Source organism: Epinephelus fuscoguttatus, linkage group LG6 (assembly GCF_011397635.1).
Source record: "Epinephelus fuscoguttatus linkage group LG6, E.fuscoguttatus.final_Chr_v1".
NCBI classification, from domain to species: Eukaryota; Metazoa; Chordata; class Actinopteri; order Perciformes; family Serranidae; genus Epinephelus; species Epinephelus fuscoguttatus.
In genome coordinates this window covers 5,432,435-5,456,283 of record NC_064757.1, presented here as the reverse complement: position 1 = coordinate 5,456,283, position 23,849 = coordinate 5,432,435, and the positions used below count along the sequence as shown (strand labels likewise).

Sequence of the window (23,849 nt, the reverse complement as noted above, 5' to 3'; positions counted from 1 at the left end):
ATGACTCTAATCACCTGCAGGTACAACAGACAGACTGGACCCAGCGCTCAGAGATGAAGCGCACTGATAATGGTACTGGTTGCTACATACAACAAAAGGTCAGATAAACCTAACTCTTAAAATGTAAAGTTACATGATACTCAAACTGTGAACATGAACTTACACACTGAACAACATATCAAGCTAGTGCCTCATTTTTTTATTATTCAATACAAAAACATCACTGTATTGATCCACTCTACCCACCAAGTGTAATAATCAACCACCTACCCATCCACCCACATCTTTACTTGAATAACTCAAAAACAAGTTTCACACAGAAAACCAGAGTATGCAGACGACACTAAATCTATACAACTACAAACTAAACAAAGTCCATTAGAAAACAATCCCAGGTTTTTTACAAAACTGATTAGCCAACACTTTAAATTAGTTCAACAGATAACATTGAAAGGGATGCTTATATTCTTTTAATGGCGTCATCAATTTCTGAAATCTGGTCCTTCAGCTGGTTCCATTGTTCAGGATTCAGGGAGATACCTACAGGAGATGGAAAGTATACGTTCACACTGTGTTTCACACAACTGCAAACTAGTAAAAACATCAAACACCTATCTTCAGGTACTGTAATTTTTTCAGATAAATATGTACTGTATATATGTAACACTGAAAAATATAAAACATATCCATAGCATATACAGGGTTTACAGATGTGATTACCCTTTTTCCCTGGCTTCATCTCCCCATCTTGGTTCATCCAGTATTCTCTGATGTCAATCAGGACTTTACCCTTGAAGTCCCTGACGCTGACGTACCTCATCTTTCCAATCTGTAAAAAGCAAACTGTCAACTTGACTTTTCTGCACATTACATTTTTGGAAGAAAGACATTTCACAGCCTTAACATTACTGTCTATTGAGTACTTCACAAACCCTTCATCCACACACAAAAAATGGAGGTAGAATATAGAAAGTATTAACCTAATACATTATTTGCAATTATGGATGCACTGATTTATTGGCATAACATGAGTGTCAGCCAATATTTGCCCTGTTGAGTGATACTGGCCTATCAGCAATTAAAATGACATTTACTGATGACAGAGGCTGTTGTTTTCTGTTGTGTCACATCAGTTTAGTGCAGGCTACAAAGCAGGACTGGAAATAAAGTCGTCCTGGGGACAACAGAAAATGTGTTGAGACTAATGGAGATCCTCCCCAAGATGCCTTCAAAAGAAAGGATGCTGCAAACTTAGTATCAACCCATCAGGGTAATTAGCAGACATGGCAAAGCATTTTCTACTACATTGTGAACAACAAATCTGTGTTGGAATCAGTGGCAGAGCTAGGTGATGTTAGCTGTTAGCAGCTACAATGGCTGTATATACAGTTGTTTGAAGGAAGAATTTGTTGTTTCTTTTCAAAGCAATATAAATGTCATGCATCAATATATTAGAGAGGGAATTGTGATATATAAATATATAATAAAAGAGGCTTTTCAAATAAAAGAAATGAACATGATTTTATTGTAAAAAGAAGGTTATATTAAAAAGGTCCAGTGTATAGAATTTAGGGACATCTATCAGCAGAAATAGAATATTATATTCATAACTATGCTTTCATTAGTATAATTACCTGAAAATAAGAACCGGTTTCTTTTCATTACCGTAAAATGAGCCATTTGTATTAACATACAGAGCAGGTCCTCTACATGGACATATTAAGATACCTGGATATAGCATTTAAAGACATTTCATTCCTATGAATCTTGGTCAGTGGTCCAAGAAGCCAAAAAAGCTTTTTTTCCATGGTATGAAATTACCCCAATGACGCGCTACTACTTCCGACCCATTGAGCAGGTGCACTATAGACTTCTGCCGGCCGAGCCAGCAATTTCAGTTTTAGCGCTCCACTAACTTGAATGGGGATAAAATTGATTAAGTTGTGCAGCTCTTCGAGACTTTATAAATGTTATCAGACCAAATGGATTAAATCCTGATAGTCAAAAAACAGAGCAGCTGTGCACATCCAATTAAATGGATCTTTCTTGGTCTGGTATAGAGACTGTTGTATATATTTTCATATATATATTTTTGTATATGTATTATTCATTGTCACTGTGAATATTTTTCACTGTTTTTCAGTTTTCTTGGATCATGTGACCCATCATGTGACCCCACTGGCGTCCCTTTAAAAGTGGCGTCCTAGATGTATGTCTCATGTCTGAAGAAGAGCGTTTGGCTCGAAACGTCACACACAGTATTTTTGGGATGTGCTAAATAAATGCGCGTGAACTGGGATCATCAAGTGTGCGGACTATCCTTCTTGACTTTAAATCCTGACAGTGAAACGAGTTATTCTGCTGGGTTTATAATGTTAAAAGAAATGTGCCCACTGATTTACAGACGTCTGTGAAGTGTATGGAAAAAAAGTCTTTTTGGGGTCCAATGGCATGAGGGTCATGCAGTACCATTTCAAAAACTGGCTTCAAAGCCCAGCGCACTTCCTCAGGGACTGGTCTTCCCCCACTGAGTCCACCATGTTGTTTGTACAATGGCTCAAACCACAAACCAAACAGTGGCTCTTAATGGTGCCATTTGCATTTTCATGTCGGCCACCGTGGCTCTCCTACACACTTGGCACATGGAAGAAGTTTAACCTTTAAAGGCTGTTTCATAAATCTGTATGATTGAATTTATGCTTATTCAAAGGCAGTGTCATGATGTTGTTCCAGTGTTATTTTTTATAATGAAGATTTTTGTTTTCCTGGCAGAAAAGTGAGAATAAATAACAAAAACAAAAGAAACAACAACAAAAAACATCAGCATCACTATTGGCCATCAGCAAAACTGTTATTTTAGGGGCTGCACAGATTCAAACAAATTCATTGTTTTCAATGTAGCAATATAGCGGGCACGCTCAAATGCCAAAGTGACACCATTGTGTGAGCATGTGTTCCCAAGTGCCTATTTTTCAGGGCACAATGGCAGCACAATGAGATAAACAGAGTTCAACCTTTGGAACGCAACAGAGCACACTGCATGTCATGTGACAAAGAATAAACAATCACGGCCGGCAGATATCCCCTTCTTCCATAAATATCAGTCTGTGATAAATACAAAGGAGAAGTTGAGAGCTACCAGAGCTTTACATCTGTATTGCAGATAATATTTTTTGGCCTAATACACACTTACAACACAGTGCCTGGAAGAAGATCAGCTCTGCACTCAGGATTTCTGGTAAGTAGGCTTTGATGCGGTGCTGGTTATGGTTGCTTAGCAACTTCACACACAACCTGCCTCCACACCCCCTTGAAAGTTGGCACAGAGTAGGCACAACAGTAGCACCAAGTACCTGACCTCACGTGTACACATGTTGTTAAAAGCACACAAAAGATGCTATGGCTTGAAACCAAATGCAATTTTTAGAGAGTTTAAATTTTTGCAGTCTAAACAGCTTTAACTACAGTACACATGTGATACCCACCTGGAACATGTTGTCATCACTGTTACTGCTGCCCTTGGATGAGCCACTTGGCTTGGAACTCTCTCCGCTCTTTGGCTTCTTGGCTGGTTTCTCTGGTGCACTTGACTTCTTTCTCTTTGCCTAAAAGAATTAACAAATTATTTTTAAAATATAGCACCCCCTACCATCCTGTCCTTACCTAGAATCCTAACTGCACAGGGTTATCTAGTATAGATTAAGTGGAGCAGTAAAGAATAGTAAGGCAATGGTTAGCATCAGCAGATTAGGGAAAATGTAATAAACAAGCAAAGCAGTAAAAGAGAGCACTTATGCCTAAATGTACTATGGAAAAGACAGTATCAGTAAATTCATAGCTGTACCCATGCCTCCTCATCCTTCTCTTCTTCGGTGTTCATGCCTACAGGCCTGTACCTTTGACTTTTTAATCAAAGAACCAGATATTTTCTAAAGCAGTTGCTCATCTTTGGTACTGGTGATTCAACCAGCAGAGTTTCATGCCATCTATCCCTGAGGCACGCAAAGTCAGAGACCCCTCAGTCAACTGAGATTCCTTCAAGTTGTGGAGTTGTTTGTTTGTTTTTTTGGCAGTCAGTGTGCAGTGCTACTTCTGGGGATTTTTCAGTCCCCAAATTTACCTGCAGAGAGTGCTCCTCCCTTTTAGCCACACTTTGGTACAGGCAGCTGTGGACACAGAGGCAGCTGCCTAGGGGAGAGGAGGCTTTGCCTGGTCAGGCATTTACAGCTCACAGCAAAATGATTTGACACAGTCTCCGATTTTTGTTTGATATCCAGTGCTGGAAAAGAATGTTGTTCCAATCTGCCATTACTGTGGTTAGCTTGTTTACTGTATTACATGACGCTCATGTAAGTGTGCCATTTCATCTCATTCACAATAATACCATTATCATTTTTTTATATCATATGAAAAATTCATAGTGAAACTCGTGACATTTCGACTTGTTGACATATTAATGTCATACTGTTACCCACAACAACAAGCATGGCTGAAAGTGAAATTGTTAGCGACTTCACGTAGGGCTGGGCGGTATACCGGTTTGTACCGAAAACCGGTATTTATTTTCGTTATGATATGAATTTTTCATATACCGCAATACCAGTGAATAGCCCAAACAACGTCCGGACTCCGGAACGTGCGCGGCGGGAAAGTGTTTCAGCGGGGACCCATTTCACCTCTGCACACCACAGGTACGCTTGAGCGAATGAGAGAGAGAGCATAGAAAAGTTTAGAGCCGAGAATGGCTGCTGGAGAGAGTCCTGAAAGCAAAGCAATTGTACATGATGACACAGAAGAACTCATACCAAAAAGAGCAGTGTTTCCCGTATATGCAACTAGCAGCAGCGCACCGCCGTTTACAATTCTCCTCTGCCCTCTGTATCGCGCACGGCGGAGTTTCTCCCCGATGCGTGCGCGCGCGCACACACACACACACACACACAAAGCGCACACACACAGGTAAGCACACTAGAGCACGGCTCGGCCGCATTTTCCTGACCGAAGACGACCAGTCCCGACTCCGAGGCGGCCGGGCTCCACCGGGCACGTCAGTGGCGCGACACGTCTGCAGCGCGAGTCTCGTAGCACCTCGCCCCCCTGTTAATCAGCGGCTCCACCGGCAACGGGAGCGGCAAGACAACCCCCGTCTGTCGCGCGACAACTCTCTATTTTACACGGCTCTTCTATTTTTGTGGCGCTACGCTCCCCTACGCGACCCTCCAGCAGATAAAAACTATATGAAATAGTGTGCTAAACGAGCACAATGTGTTTTTAAATGAATAAACCATTATCAGAGATGATATGTGATGATTTTTTTTCATGCATTTACCAATGTTTATCCGTGACATTGTGTAAATGTCCGTGGCGGACATTTGAAAGCGAGTAGATGACAAACAGTACAGTAAACTTGTAGATAACTCAAACATATGTAATAACTTAGGTGGAAAATGCTTTAACATTTCATGCAGCCTACATGCAGCCTCTCGGCTCGGCAAACGGTAAACAACCCCGCTGGCTTCTCTACGTGTTGCTTCCCTACGCAGTCAGTGGAGCCCAAATGAATGGAGCAGAGCGTGTGTTGCGTTCAGGCGTTGTCAGGTAAATAACAAATTCCGGCATTTGAACAGGCCATAGCACAACACAGCAGCATGTCAAGTTGGCCGAACCTGAGCAAAATACCGTGAAACTGATATGATTTTTTCTTAAAACCGTGATATGAAAATTTTGTCATACCGCCCAGCCCTAACTTCACGGCAGTTCCAAAAAGAGAAGCAGCTTCATTTGTGTGGAATAAACTGTGGTATCGTCAGGCCTGGGTGTCCTGAATGTTTTATGAACAGCCCCAGACTTCTTACGACTCTTTTTGCGAGTAACCACAAGTTACCCTCCCTGCAGAAGGAATTCATTCAGCGACTCCACAGCCAGCAGTACAGCATCTCTTCCTCTCCTTTCAGGCCATGTGCACACAGGAGTCGTGTCGTCACCTGATTTGGTCATAAACCATGGTAATGTAAACCTATGTGCAGCTCAGGCTCAATAAAAAAACTACATATATGTGAATGTGCAATAGTTATTGTAGCATAACAGCCTGTCACAGGTTACAGCATGATGATTACAGGAGAAATGGCAGAGCATAAAGGTCCAGGTGGGAAAAAAACAAATCAATCATTTAGGATTTTGCTTAAAGAGAAGGAAATCACCCGTTAATTTATATATTAAGATCCTGCTGTACTTTTTGTATTTGGGAGCTGTCTAAATGTGTAATTTTTTGTAGATTTTATTTTGTTAGTGTTTTTTTGTTTAGTTTTCACTGAATATTTGAAGGCAAACATGTGAAACTCTATCACTTGTTTTGTAGCAATTCTATGTTCTTAAATTAATAAAAACTTTTGTAAAACTGTATAACTTTTTGTACTAATTTGTCATATCACCAAGAAAATTGAAATATCTTCATATTGTTTTAGGGCCATACTGCCCATCCCTAGTCACTGTCACACTGAATATAATGCTCAACCCCATTCAGACTTTCAAAATCTATATGGACAAAAAGGTACATTTCTGTAGGTAGGTACAATTCTGAGTCATGTACAGCCCCATACCAAACATTGTCTAATTCAGAGTGAGATCTGCTTTCAGTGCCTCATTTTTAAAGCTAAGATGTATAAAAGTACATGGATAAAATAATCAAACTTAGAATTAAAACACAAACCTTAGTCTCTACTTCACTGTCGGAGTCACTTCCAGATGTGGAGGACAGCACTTCCTTTGATTTTGGCATTCTGTCAATACAGGGATCAAACATCAAAACTCTACTTCATAACACAACATAAACATAAAAACAATGTTTCCAGAGACATATGCATGGAGCGGCTTATTATGGACTGAAGGCTCTTTTAAATCAGATCCTAAAAGCTGATGACATTTTTCTGTCTGTATGAACTGTACAGAATTTATGGCAGAGTTTCCATTTTACAGATCTGATCCTCATCCATCTGCATCCATTTACAGCCAGCATGGAAAGCAGAAATGATTACAGCCAGCATTTTAGCAACTGGAAATTACAGAAACATTATCAGCTATGTAATACAAGCATGTGCACATGTATGCAAGGAATGTGACATTTATTTATTTATTTATTTATTTATTTATTTACAGACAGCTAAAACCAGGACAACAGAGCTGGACATGGGTTTCACATAAACATTTGATTATTATGTTAGAATACATATAAATGAGTGTCTATATACCAAAAAATATAATAAAACTAAATGAAATTTGTAAATTATAACAGGTACTGGTTATTTAAAATAATGACATTCTGTGGGAACAACACGTGACTTCATCACCAAAGGGCTTAACAAAGTATTTATTAATTTTTGTTGGTTTTATGGATTCAATTTTTACAAGAAAATAAGAGGGTTAAATATTTTTGTCATCCAGATGGTCAGAGGAGTCTGAGGATAAGTGTTGCTAAAGGGCCTGTAGGGTACCATGGGCTGCGCAGCTTATTTAGGTTCATGTAATGATGCGTTTCAACGCTTCAAACTGAATTCCGCTGATATTTTTGCTACGTTCAACTTGCAATAACATCTCATCTAGCTACTGCACTGACACAGGATGAGGACGCGTTGGGTCGAGCGGTTTCACTCTGATTAGACTGCTTGTACACAGGAATGGAAATTGCTAGCAAGCTAAACGTTATCTGGCCAGTTTAGCCACGGCAGCTAACGTTAGCAAAACTGAAGCTCCGCTGCACATGTATGCAGTGTCGTTATGGAGATGAAATTAACTTCCTTTAGTCGGTGCACTGTAATAACACCGACTGTTCTTCTATTAAAATAAACAAGTTCGCAAAAACACGTTTTAACGTGTTCCTTTCAGACTGTTAATGCTTACATGATGTGGTGTGGCGGAGCGGATCTCTTGACAGGAACCGGAAAGCTGACTGACTTCCCGGTGCGCCAATTTTTTATTTATTTTTTTCCTCCTAAAGATGTCAACGGTATGACCCGCCCCCAGCCGCCCTACTCTCCATCTGATTGGCTGGTAGCCGCAGAATAGACACTCAAGGCTTTGGTGGTGACCAGTCATGTGTCTTATAAGGGTATAAACTAGGAAGAATAGTTTCGCAGGATGATGTATGAATCAGTGAAAACAACTGAACTGGTAGTCTTGAAACTTTGGTGAATCCCAACTAATCCAAAGTCACATAATAACATTAACATAATAACTGATTGAGGCAGTTAGACTGGCAGCTCCTGTGTTCAGCCATGTTAAATCACTGTTTTTCTCAATAGAGTCTTGCTTTGAAGAGAGCAGCACAACAGCTTATTTTTCCCGTTGGAAATCGCTGTCTGACATTAGAGTAAAGCAGTGAAAATATTTTAAATATAGTGTACACTTAGCTGATTCTGTTTTTATTTAAGTGGGACTGTTTTTTAGGTGTCTAAGATACGTTTTGTTACTGCCCCTGTCTACAGCTGTACATTGTTCAGCCTCTGTTGTGCAAATATAAAGAGAGATATGCAAATACACAAGCCGATTCCACAAATTAAAAAAAAATAGCTGTAAATATGTTTAATTCATTTATAAATAAATGAAAAACATTTGTAAACATTTATCTTTTATAAAAAAAAATCATTTAAACAGATGTTTGTGGTTCCAGTTTTTTTTTCTGTGAATATGAATACTGGATTTGCATTTTAGGTACACTAAGATGTCCATCCATCTGTCCCATTCTCATGAATGAGAATGCTTTGAGGGAATTTCTTCAAATGTGGCACAAACATTCCATCATACTCAAAGATGAACTGTTTAGATTTTGGTGGTCATAGGTCAAAGGTCAAGGTTGTTGTGACCTCATCTGTCTCATTTTCATGAATGCCATATCTTTAGAACACTTTAAGGAATTTTCTTTGAATTTGGCAGAAACGTTCCCTTGGACTCAAAGATGAACTGATTAAAATTTATTTGTCAAAGGTCAAGGTCAGTGTGACCTCACAAAACATGTTTTGGCCACGACCCAGGAATTCATATGTTCCTATCTGACAAAACTTCACACAAATGTCTAATAGGATAAAATGATGACGTGATGACATTTTATATCCACAAGGTCAAAGGTCAACTTCACTGTGACATCATAATGTTATATAAAAACACTTTCCTGGCCATTACTCAACATCATATCTCAGAACAGAAGGGGAGACATTAATCCTGAAACTGTGCTGATTGTATAGATCTTCTGTGCTGTTGGGGGGATGATGTGTGTGAAGCATCCATGTTTTCATGTCATGGCCTTTTTTATTAGAGCATGATTTAATAGTATTTATATAAATTTCAAAATCTTTGGTTTGCAAACTCACACTTACAGATGTAAACTTTGGTAAGATCAATCAATAGATTTTTGCTATATGCCTTTTCCTCAAATTTCCTGTCATAGGCAAAGAATCTGAATATAACATGCTCATAAAATAAAGTACACAAAAATTAGTCATAAATTTGGAAACATATTTCTATATTTTTCCAGAGTACTGACAATGCCAGAAAAGACGAGGCACAGTTTCTGGAAGAGTTTAGCAAAAAGAAGATCTATAACATCCTTAATTTTATTCAGGAAATTTTGCAGGGAAAAACCTGTGTATGATTCTAAAGGAACCCTCTCTGATATTATTATTAATAAAGTATTTATGGGGCAATGGCTAAACCTTTGACGAGTTTGACCGATGGTGTGCTGCAGTTCCCCCTGTTGCCACTGGAGGGCAGTAAAGACTCATAGTTCGGGCGAAGGTATGACCCCCGCACTTCTCTCAGTCTGTCACTGTCACAGTTGGTTCTCAGTTAATACACAGGGCCATGTTTTAAGTATTTGTTTGCTAGACATAGACTCAGAAGAAACTGAAGTATCTTGCCTGATGAAAACAGGGTTTTGTTTACTTTTTTTCTTAATTTGTTCCTTTTCTTTTACAGGCCCTCTGAACATGTGCCTATCCTAAAGATAGGCAATGCCTGATCACATTTTCTTTAAGAAATTAGGGGGGTTGAGTTGCCACGATCCTCAGAACAATTATTAGTCTTCTTCTTCCTCTTTTTCCATCCTCTCTCTCTTTGGTCTTTGCGTCTCCTCTGCTCACTTCACGTTCTCTTCTGTTTCTGCGTTAAGTTTTTCAACCTCCTCTTGCTACCACCTGAAACCAACAGCATATAAAAGCTTAAGTCTGGGGTCCAGTTTTACACCTGCTGGCAGGAAAGAGTCAGCAGACCTCATCTGTATCATTTGCCATATTGCAGGTTGTTACAGAGTACATGTTGGCTTGGCACCTAATCACAAAGTGAGACTAGTGGGGTGGCCAGCTATCTTTGAGCTTAACTAATAAAAGTAGAATCACTTTGTTCTCAATGATGATTATTTCAGTCACAGAAGGTATTCATGTGCCCACTCTAAGATTTAAACAAGGCTTCTGACAAACACACAATGACTTGCAGATGCATTTTCATCATTCAAAGTTTTTTAAATTCTTGACAGAATTTCTGACAGTGTAAACCAATTTTACACACCAGAGGCCTGTACTATGAAGCCAGTTCAACTTACCCAGGATATCTTCTTGTCATCTGGTTTGACTAACCCTTACATTGGTTGTGTGGATAACCGGTACTACAAAGCTGGTTATCAGCCCGTTCAGTCAGCTCTGGGTTTTCCTATCCAGCCACGAGCACATTCACCTGAAAGAGGCGAGGGGTGTTCATTACAAGGGACATCATTAGAACCATGAATGAAGTAGACTGCTTTATAAGATATGAGATTAACGGTTCCGAAAATACCTGCCAATTCGAGACAGTAAAATGACGGTGGCGTGGGATGTCAACGACATTCTAGAATCATTGAAAACACTATCCAAAAATTCCCTGTCATCCGAGACTCAAATTAAATGTAGGTATCACTGAGCTATAGGCCTATGTGTCATTAGTATGGAGTATTTTTTTGCTGTTTAGTTGGACGATGGTAATACTACTGTCTTTACACTTTAAAGTAACACCAGACTGTTTCTGCTACTGAAGTAAAGAGTTGAAAAGTAGTTAATGACGAATGAGGTCTATCTGACCGAAACGTGGCATTTATAATAACAGGAGCCAGTCAACAGTGTGTGGATTATTGTACTAATAAAATATTTGTTTTATCCTAATTCTCATCAAGTAAGTGTCTCATGTTATTTTGAGCTGCAGTGGTGGAATCATAGTGTAAGAGTAGCAGCACTCTCATTGCAGACTAAAATAAACTTTGCATAATTTCAAATAGTGCTAAAATCATGTGTTTAGTGTTGTAAATGATCTCTCCGTTAGTTAGAGGCTCTGTTTTAAAACCAGTGTGGACAGAGCCCTGGGACAATTAAATGATTTACTGACCTATAACAGCATATAGGCTCTTTTTTTTACCTGTCACTCTGGACTTTCGTTCATCGATACTTTTTTCTTTTGAGATCTGATTGGTCAGAGGTTGGGGCGATAACAGGCTGTGATCTGATACACTGAAGTTGATCTGCTCTGAATCAGGTTAGGTGTTCAGCACAAGTTGCCACAGTAATTTATCCCAGTAAAAAGAGAGCCAGCTTCGTAGTACTGAAAACCCGGAGTTAACCCCGAAGTTACCTCGCTAACTTCAAACCCTGCTTCACAGTACAGGCCTCTGCCCATTCTCATTCTGAAGTTGTCAAATACCATCGCTTTGTAAGTGATTTTAGCAACACTGCCCAACACATTCTCACTCCAACCTCATTAAAAGTTTGGTCATGGAATTTCCACATCAAAATATGACATGCAAGGTACCCTGGGTGCGTTGGCTGTTCTGGAACACCCTGTCAACTTCAGCCTGTGACATGCATTGTCGGTTTTCAAATTACACTTTCGTTTTCACAGAAAATGTACAATGTGCATACACTCTCTTTCAAAATAAACACACTACGTGAGTGCAACACTGCAAATCAGTGTTTTTTACCTTCAACATCAAATGCACGTGATTATGTTTAGCTAACACCTCTAGACATTATAATTGACATAAAGTTAGTAAGGTCATCAGCAATGTTCAGTTTGATCTGAATAATCTTAAGAGCATTAGGTGCCAGTTCAGTTGTCTGTACACACTATGATTTTTCACCATCTGTTTTACTGCAGGGGCTGCACGGTGGTGTGGTGGTTAGCACTCTCGCCTCACAGCAAGAGGGTTGCCGGTTCGATCCCGGGCGTGGGAGCCCTTCTGTGCGGAGTTTGCATGTTCTCCCCGTGTCAGCGTGGGTTCTCTCCGGGCACTCCGGCTTCCTCCCACAGTCCAAAGACATGCAGATTGGGGACTAGGTTAATTGGTGACTCTAAAATTGTCCGTAGGTGTGAATGTGAGCGTGAATGGTTGTTTGTCTCTATGTGTCAGCCCTGCGATAGTCTGGCGACCTGTCCAGGGTGTACCCTGCCTCTCGCCCGATGTAGCTGGGATAGGCTCCAGCCCCCCCGCGACCCTCAAGAGGATGAAGTGGTTAGAAGATGAATGAATGAATGTTTTACTGCATAACAACCTGGTCACAGGCAGGTGTGACCACACTGTGCACTGCCTCTATAAGCAAATCCTACAAGTATTAGATAAAAAGCAATGGGATTATCATCATTGTAATATCCTAAAAATGTATTATTTCCTCAATTTTGATAACATCTTATTCTACTCTAATGCGTGCCCAATGTTTAAAATCATTCATGATCTCACACCCTCTTCTGTTAGAGAATGCCTGGCCCGTCCCAGCAGTGGCAGTAAGAGCAGAGTATCTGCTCGGGGTGACTCAGTTCAGAGAAACAGCCTTTCGGTGAGTCTGCTTTCTGGGCTGAGGTAGAAAGGAAATGGACTTCAGTATCCACAAACATTAGACTGAGGAAGCTTTGCAGTGTTTAAAAGGTGTCATGACCAGTTATTGTCTTGTATTTGTTGTATTTATTATACTTATTTTTTTATTATTATTAAACACAAATGGGGGCGGCACGGTGGTGTGGTGGTTAGCACTCTCGCCTCACAGCAAGAGGGTTGCCAGTTCGATCCCAGGCGTGGGAGCCCTTCTGTGTGGAGTTTGCATGTTCTCCCCGTGTCAGCGTGGGTTCTCTCTGGGCACTCCGGCTTCCTCCCACAGTCCAAAGACATGCAGATTGGGGACTAGGTTAATTGATAACTCTAAATTGTCCGTAGGTGTGAATGTAAGCGTGAATGGTTGTTTGTCTCTATGTGTCAGCCCTGCGATAGTCTGGCAACCTGTCCAGGGTGTACCCTGCCTCTCGCCCGATGTAGCTGGGATAGGCTCCAGCACCCCCGCGACCCTCAAGAGGATGAAGCGGTTAGAAGATGAATGAATGAATGAACATAAATGGGCTTTTATGTACTGTGCTGTCTTATGTATTGTATTTGCTGCTCTGTTGTTGTTTTTAAGTCTACCGCCCAGGGAAAATATAAATTAGCTGCTAGCTAACTGTGGTGCAAATGGCCTACTTTTAATTGTGGCTGTCCCTGTAAAAACAGGAAATAAAGTAAATAAATAAATAAGGTATCTTATCCCTTCATCCTTGCTGCCTCAAGGCAGGAGAAGGCTTGTAATCTTCACAGGATGAAGGGCTCTCACCCCTTCATCCTTGCTCCTTGATGGTTGTAGAAGGGTAGTCTGCAAAAGACGATGGTCTCTCACCCCTTCGTTTGGAATTCTTCCAAGAGAAGTACTTATTTCCTTAAGACTGTGGTCTTAAAAGGGGACTGCATCCAAAAGGCTTTCAACATTATCTCAATGACACTGCCACTGGAAAACTGAAGACACAATCAGATGATTTCAAGCAGCACACTGAGCAAATTATTAGCTGACTTTCAAACTCCACTAAGATAAAACTTTATTTATCCCGGGGGAAATTGCTTAACTGAACTAAAATTAAATTAAATTAAATAAATATTTCTCAAGTTTTTACACTGTGAAATTAGAAAAATTAGTAAAGGTTAACTTTCAAAAGCAGGTCTACCAAAAATATCCTCACATTAAACACTAACACTAAAAAGATTTAGGGCCTATGTCCCCAAATCATTTTTCCTCAGCAGCAGTCTTGTTTTAATTGTTCCCAGTGAGGAGAGAGCTTATGTGGCCTCATGCAATCACCTAGAGAAAATGCGCTGTGCCCAGCATCTTTTTTTAAGAGCACTCCTTTTTTGTGTGGCTGCTCCGAACGCTTTTAGTTAAAAATCCCAGAACTTTTCAGAAAGGTGCTGATGACATCACTGCCACTTCTTTAGCTAGGCTAACTGTCTGCTATCACAGTGTAGTCCTTTTATCGCAGTTTGCTTTGTAAGCTTGACACTGAATGTGTAGTCAACCATCTATTGATGTAGCGTTGCATTACTTACCTTGCTAACATCAGTGTCAAAATATTGTTGACATAGAATTATACCCATGTGGAGCACATGATTTAAAAAAGTGTGTTTTTTATGAAGAGATGGTGGCAGAGCTACCATGCAGGGCACTTTCAAAACCACCAGGAGTTGAGTGTTTTGTTTAAGTCTTCTGAGCCACAGCTGTCCTCAGTGTCAGTCACAACATCCAGTGCAACATTGTGGCTCACTTGTGTTTTCAATTGTTTTTGGACAAAAGTGGACCTCAGTGGCACAGAGGAAGAAGATAAATCAGGCTCTGATACACACAATATATTTGTAAGCAGATACATTCACTGTTGGCTTTGGTCTTTCATGGAATTTGTTGATAGAAAAATATTAAACATCAACTATTTTCTTTTATACCTACCTGTGTGAACATATAAAGAACCTGATCCTAACCAAGCCTGGTCATCACTGAGCTTAGAATAAGACTAAAAAGATGTGGTTGTGTTGAAGAGATTTAATATACAATGTTAAAATCCAGTGGTTCATTGTGTTCACATACAATGAAGACATTAAAGCTGAAAACTAGACAACAATTTCCCTGTGGAATAATATAATGTCCGGCTTCATTTGAACAGGTCCTTCCTGCATGCCAGCAGCATTCAATGCACAAGGACTTTGTTCACAGGTCCCAGAGCCTATCCTGTCTATTTTGAAGGTCCTCCGTAGCCTTTTGCAATGTTGTCGTTAGTCTCAGCAGCCTCCTTGATCGCCTGCATCACCAGAGCGTTCCTCTTCCTCGTCTCTTCCATCCTCATTGGGTTTGCTTCAGGCAGATTCTGATAGGCAGTAAAGCAAGAGACAGATACATAGAATGAATTACTATATTTCACCACATAAATAAAAATTAACCTAATAACTTTTTATGTGTTAATTGCGTGGTCTCTAAAGCAAATTATATAACTTATTTGCATAAATATTTCACTTTTTTATTTCAGTTGTAAAAACAGCATTTAGATTAACTGACTACAGAACCATCACCCTGGTGTCTGTGGTCATGAAATCCTTCGAGAGACTGGTGTTGTACCATCTGAAGGACATCACAGGACCCCCTGCAATTTGCCTACCAGGCCAACAGGTTAGTGAATGGATGATGCAGTCAACATGGGATTGCACTACATCCTGCAACACTTCAGCTCCCCAGGGACTTATCCAAGGATCCTGTTTGTGGACTTGAGTTCAGTGTTCAACACCATCATCTCAGACATCCTCCAGACCAAACTCACCCAGCTCACTGTGCCATTGTCCAACTGTCAGATGATCACAAACTTCCTGACAGACCAGAGGCAACAGGTGAGATTGGGAAAAATCACGTCCAGCACTGGTGCCCCCCAGGGAGGTGTGTTTTCCCCCACTGTTCTTCACCCTCCATATAAACACAAAGGAGACCCATCTGTTAAACAACAGTCATCAGCCTCATCCGCGGCGGTGATTGGTCTGCATACAGATGGGAGGTTGAAGAGCTGGCCCTTGGTCAAAACAACCCAGAGCTGAACACTGTAAAACCTGTGGAGATGACAGTGGACTTCAGAACAGGCCCCCTTTGACTTTTTGGATATAAAATGTCATCACTTCATCACTGTATCCTTTTAGACATTTGTGTGAATTTCTGTCATATCTAACATATGAATTCTTGAATTATTTCCAAAAACATGTGGTGTAAGGTCACAGTGGCCTTTGACCAAAAAACTCTAATCAGTTCATCCTTAAGTCCAAGTGGATGTTTGTGCCATATTTGAGGGATTAAGATATTGCACGCTATGGACGCAAGGTTATAGTGACCTTGACCTTTGATCACCAAAATCTATTTGGTTCATTGTTGAATCCAAATGGACGCTCGGAAAATTTGAGGAAATTCCCTCAAGCCATTCTTGAGATAGTGACCTTGATCTTCTGAACCCAGAGACACAATGTCAAACAACCAGACACAAGAACAGTTTTTTTCCACAGGCCATCACTCTGATGAACTCTTAAGTCCATAGAGACAGGAACAATCCCTCTACAACAGCCCTGTAACACCGAGCATCCACTTAACAATTATATTAAATACTAGCTGTTCTTTATTTTTTTTAATATCATCACTATCAATATATAAGCATCACTGTATACACATATTGTTATATCCACCTGCCTCATGTATATAAAGCAACTATCAATGCTAATAATTGTACATTCGTTTTAACTGTATGTGTATGTCTATGTCTGTATGCTGAGAGCAACAGAAACCTCAGTCAACTTCTATGTAGCCTACAGTGTACAGTGTACACGCTTACTTGGCCATCAAAGCGGATTCAGATTCAGAGATTAGATTAGCTTTTATTGTCTCCTTCAGGGGAAATTTTTCTTCAGCATTCCAGAGATAACAATGTGACGTAACAGCCCACAGCCTCTCCACATGTACAATCAAACTACAGTTAACATTCAGTGATGCACAGATGTTCTGCAGGTGGACCAGAAAAGTCATTTCCAACCCTGCTGCCATTGAAAAGAAAGTGACATTTTCCACCTCTGAAGCAATGTTCTCCCCTTCACCTATAGTCAACCAGCTCATTATTGATGTCAGTGACCAGAAAAACCAAGGTGCCTCATCTGGATTAGACAGTTGAGAGGGGAAGAGCTGAGGAAAAAAAACCTGAAGACAAGTGTCGCCGACCTTCAACAGATAGAGTTACTCAAGTTACACCCCCTGAGAACTGTGAGGACATAACCGACATCTTCATCATCAAGAGAGGTGGGTCCATAAATCCATACCAAATGAGAAATGGTATCGTCTTCCATTGACTGGGACCGGGGAGAAGAGATGGCTCACATCATTCCATATTGTGCTTTTTTCCATGTGCCATGATTTGATATGAAGGGAAAGAAAGTCCAAGGCTCTCTATTTAAACACATTAGACCTCATTGAAGCTTTTTGTCCCAAAGATAAAGCTGCCAGAGACAAATTGTGGCATTTACTCAAACAAGTAAAAGAGGCTTCATGGCAAGGAGACTCCATCAGTGGTGCTCCCAGGGTGTGGCTGGGGGAGATGATGGCCACACCATCCCGCAGAAATAATTGGAAATAATTTGAGGCCAGCACTACTGCTGTTAACAGACTGTGGCACGCTCATTTTTTAAGCTAGTGTGGAGGCAGAGGTATTTTTTGAAACTGAACAACCTAATGCCTCTTGTAAGTTTGTTCAAACCTTTTTGCAGTTGTTCAACTATTTTATTTCAAGCTAATTTTTTATTTTGATTTGGTATGTTTTAATTTTGTTCTTCGAATGTATAGGACATCCTATTCAAGACATCACCATAAAAATAGCAATTTTTCTGTAGACCTACATTGGTACATTGTCATTTTTTTATATTTTGATGGAAACATTTCATATCCACCAACCCAAAGTCTCTAATTCCTGGCGTAGTTTGCTTTAGCTTATTTCCTTTCAAAAATAGAAAGTATCTTACAATCCCTAAGCTATATGGGGTGAGATCAGGTAATTTGTACATAAGGTAAAATGGGACAAATAAGGTTTTACATCTTGGCCTTTTAAAATATTAACAGGCAATCACTGAACGTGTTATTGCACTGTTGCTACAAATGTGCTTTATGTGAAAGAATCATTTTGATTCTGAGATAATTAGGCTGGGCAGAGCAAACATTAAAAAAAAAAAAAAAATCACTGGTTCCAGAACCCAACAGTTAAGTCATAATGCATGTGATTTTCTCTTTTGAGTGCTGTGGCTAAAACAATAAGGATACAATAATGGAAACAGTTGTAGGATGTAGCATTTTAATAGGTGTTTGACTTAAATATTTTCATAATACACTTTAATTTTTATGGGAAAGGGTTTTGAGTGAGTAGTTAATGCATTCAGGTAAAATGGGACAAAAAAATTGGGCATTTTTCTGAAATGCAACCAGCATGTTTTTAGAAGACCAGATACCATAGAATCATAACTTATTCTACTGTGTGCCACCTTGTCATATTACAGATATTAACAGTACTTACAGAAAATGGGAAGCAAAAGAAAAGAGACAGTAGGGCAAAAAAGATGGACAGTATTTTAAATTAACATCAAATTCTTCACGACTGATTAATGAAGCCACGATTAACCTAGTTAGGGAACATAAATGATTTAATGAATTAATGACTAAACTGATAGATGGATTTAGCCATTTCACAAAATACAAACATGACTGTCCCATTTTACCTGAGCATGTTGTCAGGCTGAGGTAGGGGTTCTTGATGTGTTTGAAGGTCCAAAGCTTCTTAATATTTTTACATAACAACGTATCTCAGGGCAATTGAATCCAATGCAACTGGACTTCGTTTTGTCTTAGAAGACGTTTCACCTCTTATCCAAGAGGCTTCATCAGTTCATGCTTGTCAGACTAGGCTGGAACTAGTCTGACAAGCTGGTGTGGAACACCCAGGTATTTACCTCTGGGGAGGTCTTCACTGGGGATAGACCGATATGGATTTTTTAGGGCCGATGCCGATACCGATTTTTTTTCCATCACCCTTAGCCAATGACCGATTATGGACTGCCGATTTTCTTGAGCCGATATTTGGGGCCGATACTGCTTTTGCTCCCTCAATTTACATAAAAAAAAATGATACAATGATAACTAATATTACAGGTCTCAAGTTTAAAATAAGAAACATTTATTGAACAGTAAAAAATACTAAAACAAGATGGAAAGTTGAGTTAGAACAGGTAGAATATTATTATTATTATTATACATTCAAATAAAAAAAAGAGTTCAGTGCTCTTAAATCTTCCAGTAATGTCTTTATAAAATAAACAAATATTTAAGCTGAAGCATAAATAAAACAACAACTACTGTACACAGTAGGATTCAACAGCTTTGTTCAACTTAACCACATACTTTCAAATGAAAAAAAGTGCCAGGGAAAAATAAATCCGCGAACTCACACGCGTATCGGCCGATGCCGATACAAGTAAAAAACTCAAATATTGGCCCGATATATCGGCCGGCCGATGTATCGGTCTATCCTTAGTCTTCACAAGGCCAATGATGTCACTGATTCGTTAGTGCTCCAATGGTGTGTCAATGACGGTTTTGTGAAGATCTCCTCAGAGGTTAAATACCTGCTAGACTAGTTCCAGCCTAGTCTGACAAGCATGAACTGATGAAGCCTCTTGGATAAGAGGTGAAATGTCTTCTAAGACAAAACGAAGTCCAGTTGCAGACCGTCGTTGACACACCATTGGAGCACTAATGAATCAGTGCCATCATTGGCCTTGTGAAGACCTCCTCAGAGGTTAAATACCTGGGTGTTCCACACCAGTTTGTCAGACTAGTTCCAGCTTAGTCTGACAAGCATGAACTGATGAAGCCTTTTGGATAAGAGGTGAAACGTCTTCTAAGACAAAACGAAGTCCAGTTGCATTGGATTCAATTGCCTTGAGATACGTTGTTATATAAAAATATTAAGAAACTTTGGACCTTCAAACACATCAAGAACCCTTACCTCAGCCTAATGTGCTACTGCTCCATTATGAGTGAAAATGTATATTTCAAATTTAGAATTTATATCTTGTTTCTTTTTTTGGAATTAAGCTGTTTTTATTTTGTCCCATTCACCCAAACACACTTTGGGTAACAGCATGGTTTTGAGTGACTGGGACAGTGTTAAAAGGCTTTGCTAATAAAGAAAATTATCAACCTTGTAATACAACACCATTGTGTCTGCTCTGTATGATCTAGATTAGTGCTTCCCAACCTCTTCATGTGTGCAGACTAATAATCAATCATAAAAATATTTATGGACTAGCTGGATTTTGCTTGGTGGTTTTTTTCAGGACATTTTTGCAGGCTAGACTAGCTATCTAGCAAAAAGCACTAAGTTTACACTAAAACACTATCCAAACCTAAAGTCAAAGTCAAAGTCAGCTTTATTTTCAATTTCTCCACATGTACCAGACATACAGAGGAATCGAGAAGACATTTCTCTCAATCCCACAGTGACAGGATAAAATGCACAAGCACAACAGTTAAAGACATTTCCTAACACTAAAGTAACAATAAAGTGCACAACAGATAAAGACATTTACTAAACTAAAAGTAAGAAACAATAAAATAACATATAAAATATAAAATCTATAAAAACTAAAATCTAAATATGTATAATAGTGTACCATATACTGTATATGTGGAAAAATAGCAGCAGAAGTATAGGCTATGTTAAATAGTGCAAAAACAGTCAGTAATAGCAGCAGATATATTGTATTGTAATAGTGCACTTAATCTCAATTAAACATGTTCAATTTCTTAAAAGTCAAACGTTTTTGTTTAACCCCATTAAATGGATTCAATATTTTTTTTGACTTCAGTTATTTTTTTAATCAATTAAATGTGTTCAATGAAATTTGGTGGGAAAGCATTACAGGAGGGTTGTTTTGACAGTGGGGAAAAGCAGCTTTATATTGCTTAAGTTGAGGACAGACTACAGCAATGAAGTTTAACAGAAATGTGCATGGAGTCTTACTTCATAATGATACAAAAAAATATGTGCATGTGAAAATATGTCAAAGTATGAAATGAATTGTGCAATAAAAATGCTTGCACCAAGATGTGCTGTCCGAATCACACAAATGATACAAAAAAATTAGGTATGGTCATTTAAATTAAAAGGTTATGTCATGCCTCCTTGGAATATGATAAACCTTCCTTTCCTCCTTAAATGGTTACACCTTCAGTATTACAGAAATGAATCAATTAGGCTTTTTTTTAATGGCAAGAACGTTTACTGAGGGATGAAATTCAAGAACGGTCTCAATCAACCTTAATTCACCTCTGTGTATTTATTTGGGCTACTGATATATTTTCCCTCCGTCCTCTCTTCTTCTATTCTATTGTTTAACATATAACCTAGGTTTACGTAAAGCCTAGGTAGGCCTATGTCACTGTAATATATATACAGTACAGGCCAAAAGTTTGGACACACCTTCTCATTCAATGCGTTTTCTTTATTTTCATGACTATTTACATTGTAGATTCTCACTGAAGGCATCAAAACTATGAATGAACACATGTGGAGTTATGTACTTAACAAAAAAAGGTGAAATAACTGAAAACATGTTTTATATTCTAGTTTCTTCAAAATAGCCACCCTTTGCTCTGATTACTGCTTTGCACACTCTTGGCATTCTCTCCATGAGCTTCAAGAGGTAGTCACCTGAAATGGTTTTCCAACAGTCTTGAAGGAGTTCCCAGAGGTGTTTAGCACTTGTTGGCCCCTTTGCCTTCACTCTGCGGTCCAGCTCGCCCCAAACCATCTCGATTGGGTTCAGGTCCGGTGACTGTGGAGGCCAGGTCATCTGCCGCAGCACTCCATCACTCTCCTTCTTGGTCAAATAGCCCTTACACAGCCTGGAGGTGTGTTTGGGGTCATTGTCCTGTTGAAAAATAAATGATCGTCCAACTAAACGCAAACCGGATGGGATGGCATGTCGCTGCAGGATGCTGTGGTAGCCATGCTGGTTCAGTGTGCCTTCAATTTTGAATAAATCCCCAACAGTGTCACCAGCAAAACACCCCCACACCATCACACCTCCTCCTCCATGCTTCACAGTGGGAACCAGGCATGTGGAATCCATCCGTTCACCTTTTCATGCCTCTCACAAAGACACGGCGGTTGGAACCAAAGATCTCAAATTTGGACTCATCAGACCAAAGCACAGATTTCCACTGGTCTAATGTCCATTCCTTGTGTTTCTTGGCCCAAACAAATCTCAGTGGTCTTAGCAGTGGTTTCCTAGCAGCTATTTGACCATGAAGGCCTGATTCGCGCAGTCTCCTCTTAACAGTTGTTCTAGAGATGGGTCTGCTGCTAGAACTCTGTGTGGCATTCATCTGGTCTCTGATCTGAGCTGCTGTTAACTTGCGATTTTTGAGGCTGGTGACTCGGATGAACTTATCCTCAGAAGCAGAGGTGACTCTTGGTCTTCCTTTCCTGGGTCGGTCCTCATGTGTGCCAGTTTCGTTGTAGCGCTTGATGGTTTTTGCGACTCCACTTGGGGACACATTGCAATTTTCCGGACTGACTGACCTTCATTTCTTAAAGTAATGATGGCCACTCGTTTTTCTTTAGTTAGCTGATTGGTTCTTGCCATAATATGAATTTTAACAGTTGTCCAATAGGGCTGTCGGCTGTGTATTAACCTGACTTCTGCACAACACAACTGATGGTCCCAACCCCATTGATAATGCAAGAAATTCCACTAATTAACCCTGATAAGGCACACCTGTGAAGTGGAAACCATTTCAGGTGACTACCTCTTGAAGCTCATGGAGAGAATGCCAAGAGTGTGCAAAGCAGTAATCAGAGCAAAGGGTGGCTATTTTGAAGAAACTAGAATATAAAACATGTTTTCAGTTATTTCACCTTTTTTTGTTAAGTACATAACTCCACATTTGTTCATTCATAGTTTTGATGCCTTCAGTGAGAATCTACAATGTAAATAGTCATGAAAATAAAGAAAACGCATTGAATGAGAAGGTGTGTCCAAACTTTTGGCCTGTACTGTAGATGCTATATTAATGGGAGCAAACCATAAACTCATGCGAGCTTTTAGGGAATTAAAACGACAGTCGCTTTTGAGACACAAACTGGGTCTGCACTAACAACCTTCAGTATCTTTAGATAATTTGTCTAAGTTTTGTAAGCACTTAGTTTGTGTGTACACTGGATGTCACTCAGCTGACTCACCTTGACGAGCTCTCTCCGCCTGTCCTCTCCTGGAGATATAATGGACCACATCCCATAGCCGAGCCCCAGCGCAGCGACCATCGCACCGGAGCTCAAGAGGGTCCGCATGGAGCTCATCCTGGAGAGGGAGAAGGAGACGCAGTATATGCCCGCTGTCTCTATGTGACTCACTGCCGGAAAAATCAGTTACTGTATACAAGCTGTTTTGTTTGGTAACGTCGGACACAGCGGCAGTGGTGCATGCTGGGATATCGCTCTTCTTCTTTAGTTTAAAGCGACCGGCACGGAAGCCGGCTTTACATGTTATATGTGTATACCGCCTCCTGCTGTATCAACGTGTGTTGCTGACAGTACGGAAGTATGAATAGAATAGAATAAAAAGCCTTTATTGTCATTGTACAAACAACAACGAGATTGGGAGTGCTACATCTTAGCAGGTGCCAACTAATAATCAAAATAAGCAAGTAAAAAAAAAACAGACAAAACAATCATTCATAAAATCAGAAATAAATAGTGTCAAAAATAGGCTGTATCAAACATGTAGGAGAGCTACGAGCCGCTGCAACTTTGCGCATCAACATGCCATCAACACCCTGATCATGAATAAAGGAAGAAAACTGATACTGAGCCACTGGGGAATGTGGAAAATAACCCAATGGCCTACATTTCATGTAGTAGTACTGTCGCCATGT

The 23,849-nt window shown here is 39.8% G+C and overlaps 2 protein-coding genes across 2 annotated transcripts; both read right to left on the bottom strand.

Moving 5' to 3' along the window:
- Positions 1-178: 178 nt before the first annotated feature.
- Positions 179-8,001, bottom strand: LOC125890285 (activated RNA polymerase II transcriptional coactivator p15-like). Its single transcript, XM_049578859.1, has 5 exons — positions 7,897-8,001; positions 6,710-6,779; positions 3,486-3,605; positions 721-829; positions 179-540 (listed from the first exon to the last, which is right to left on the bottom strand). Exons 2-5 carry the CDS (start codon positions 6,776-6,778, stop codon positions 461-463), a joined length of 378 nt encoding a protein of 125 aa, XP_049434816.1. The 5' UTR covers position 6,779; positions 7,897-8,001; the 3' UTR covers positions 179-460.
- A 6,878-nt stretch (positions 8,002-14,879) lies between these two features.
- On the bottom strand, positions 14,880-23,420 carry LOC125890288 (ubiquinol-cytochrome-c reductase complex assembly factor 3). Its single transcript, XM_049578861.1, has 2 exons — positions 23,158-23,420; positions 14,880-15,216 (listed from the first exon to the last, which is right to left on the bottom strand). The coding sequence occupies exons 1-2, from the start codon at positions 23,272-23,274 to the stop codon at positions 15,085-15,087; spliced, it is 249 nt and encodes an 82-aa protein (XP_049434818.1). The 5' UTR covers positions 23,275-23,420; the 3' UTR covers positions 14,880-15,084.
- Positions 23,421-23,849: the final 429 nt, after the last annotated feature.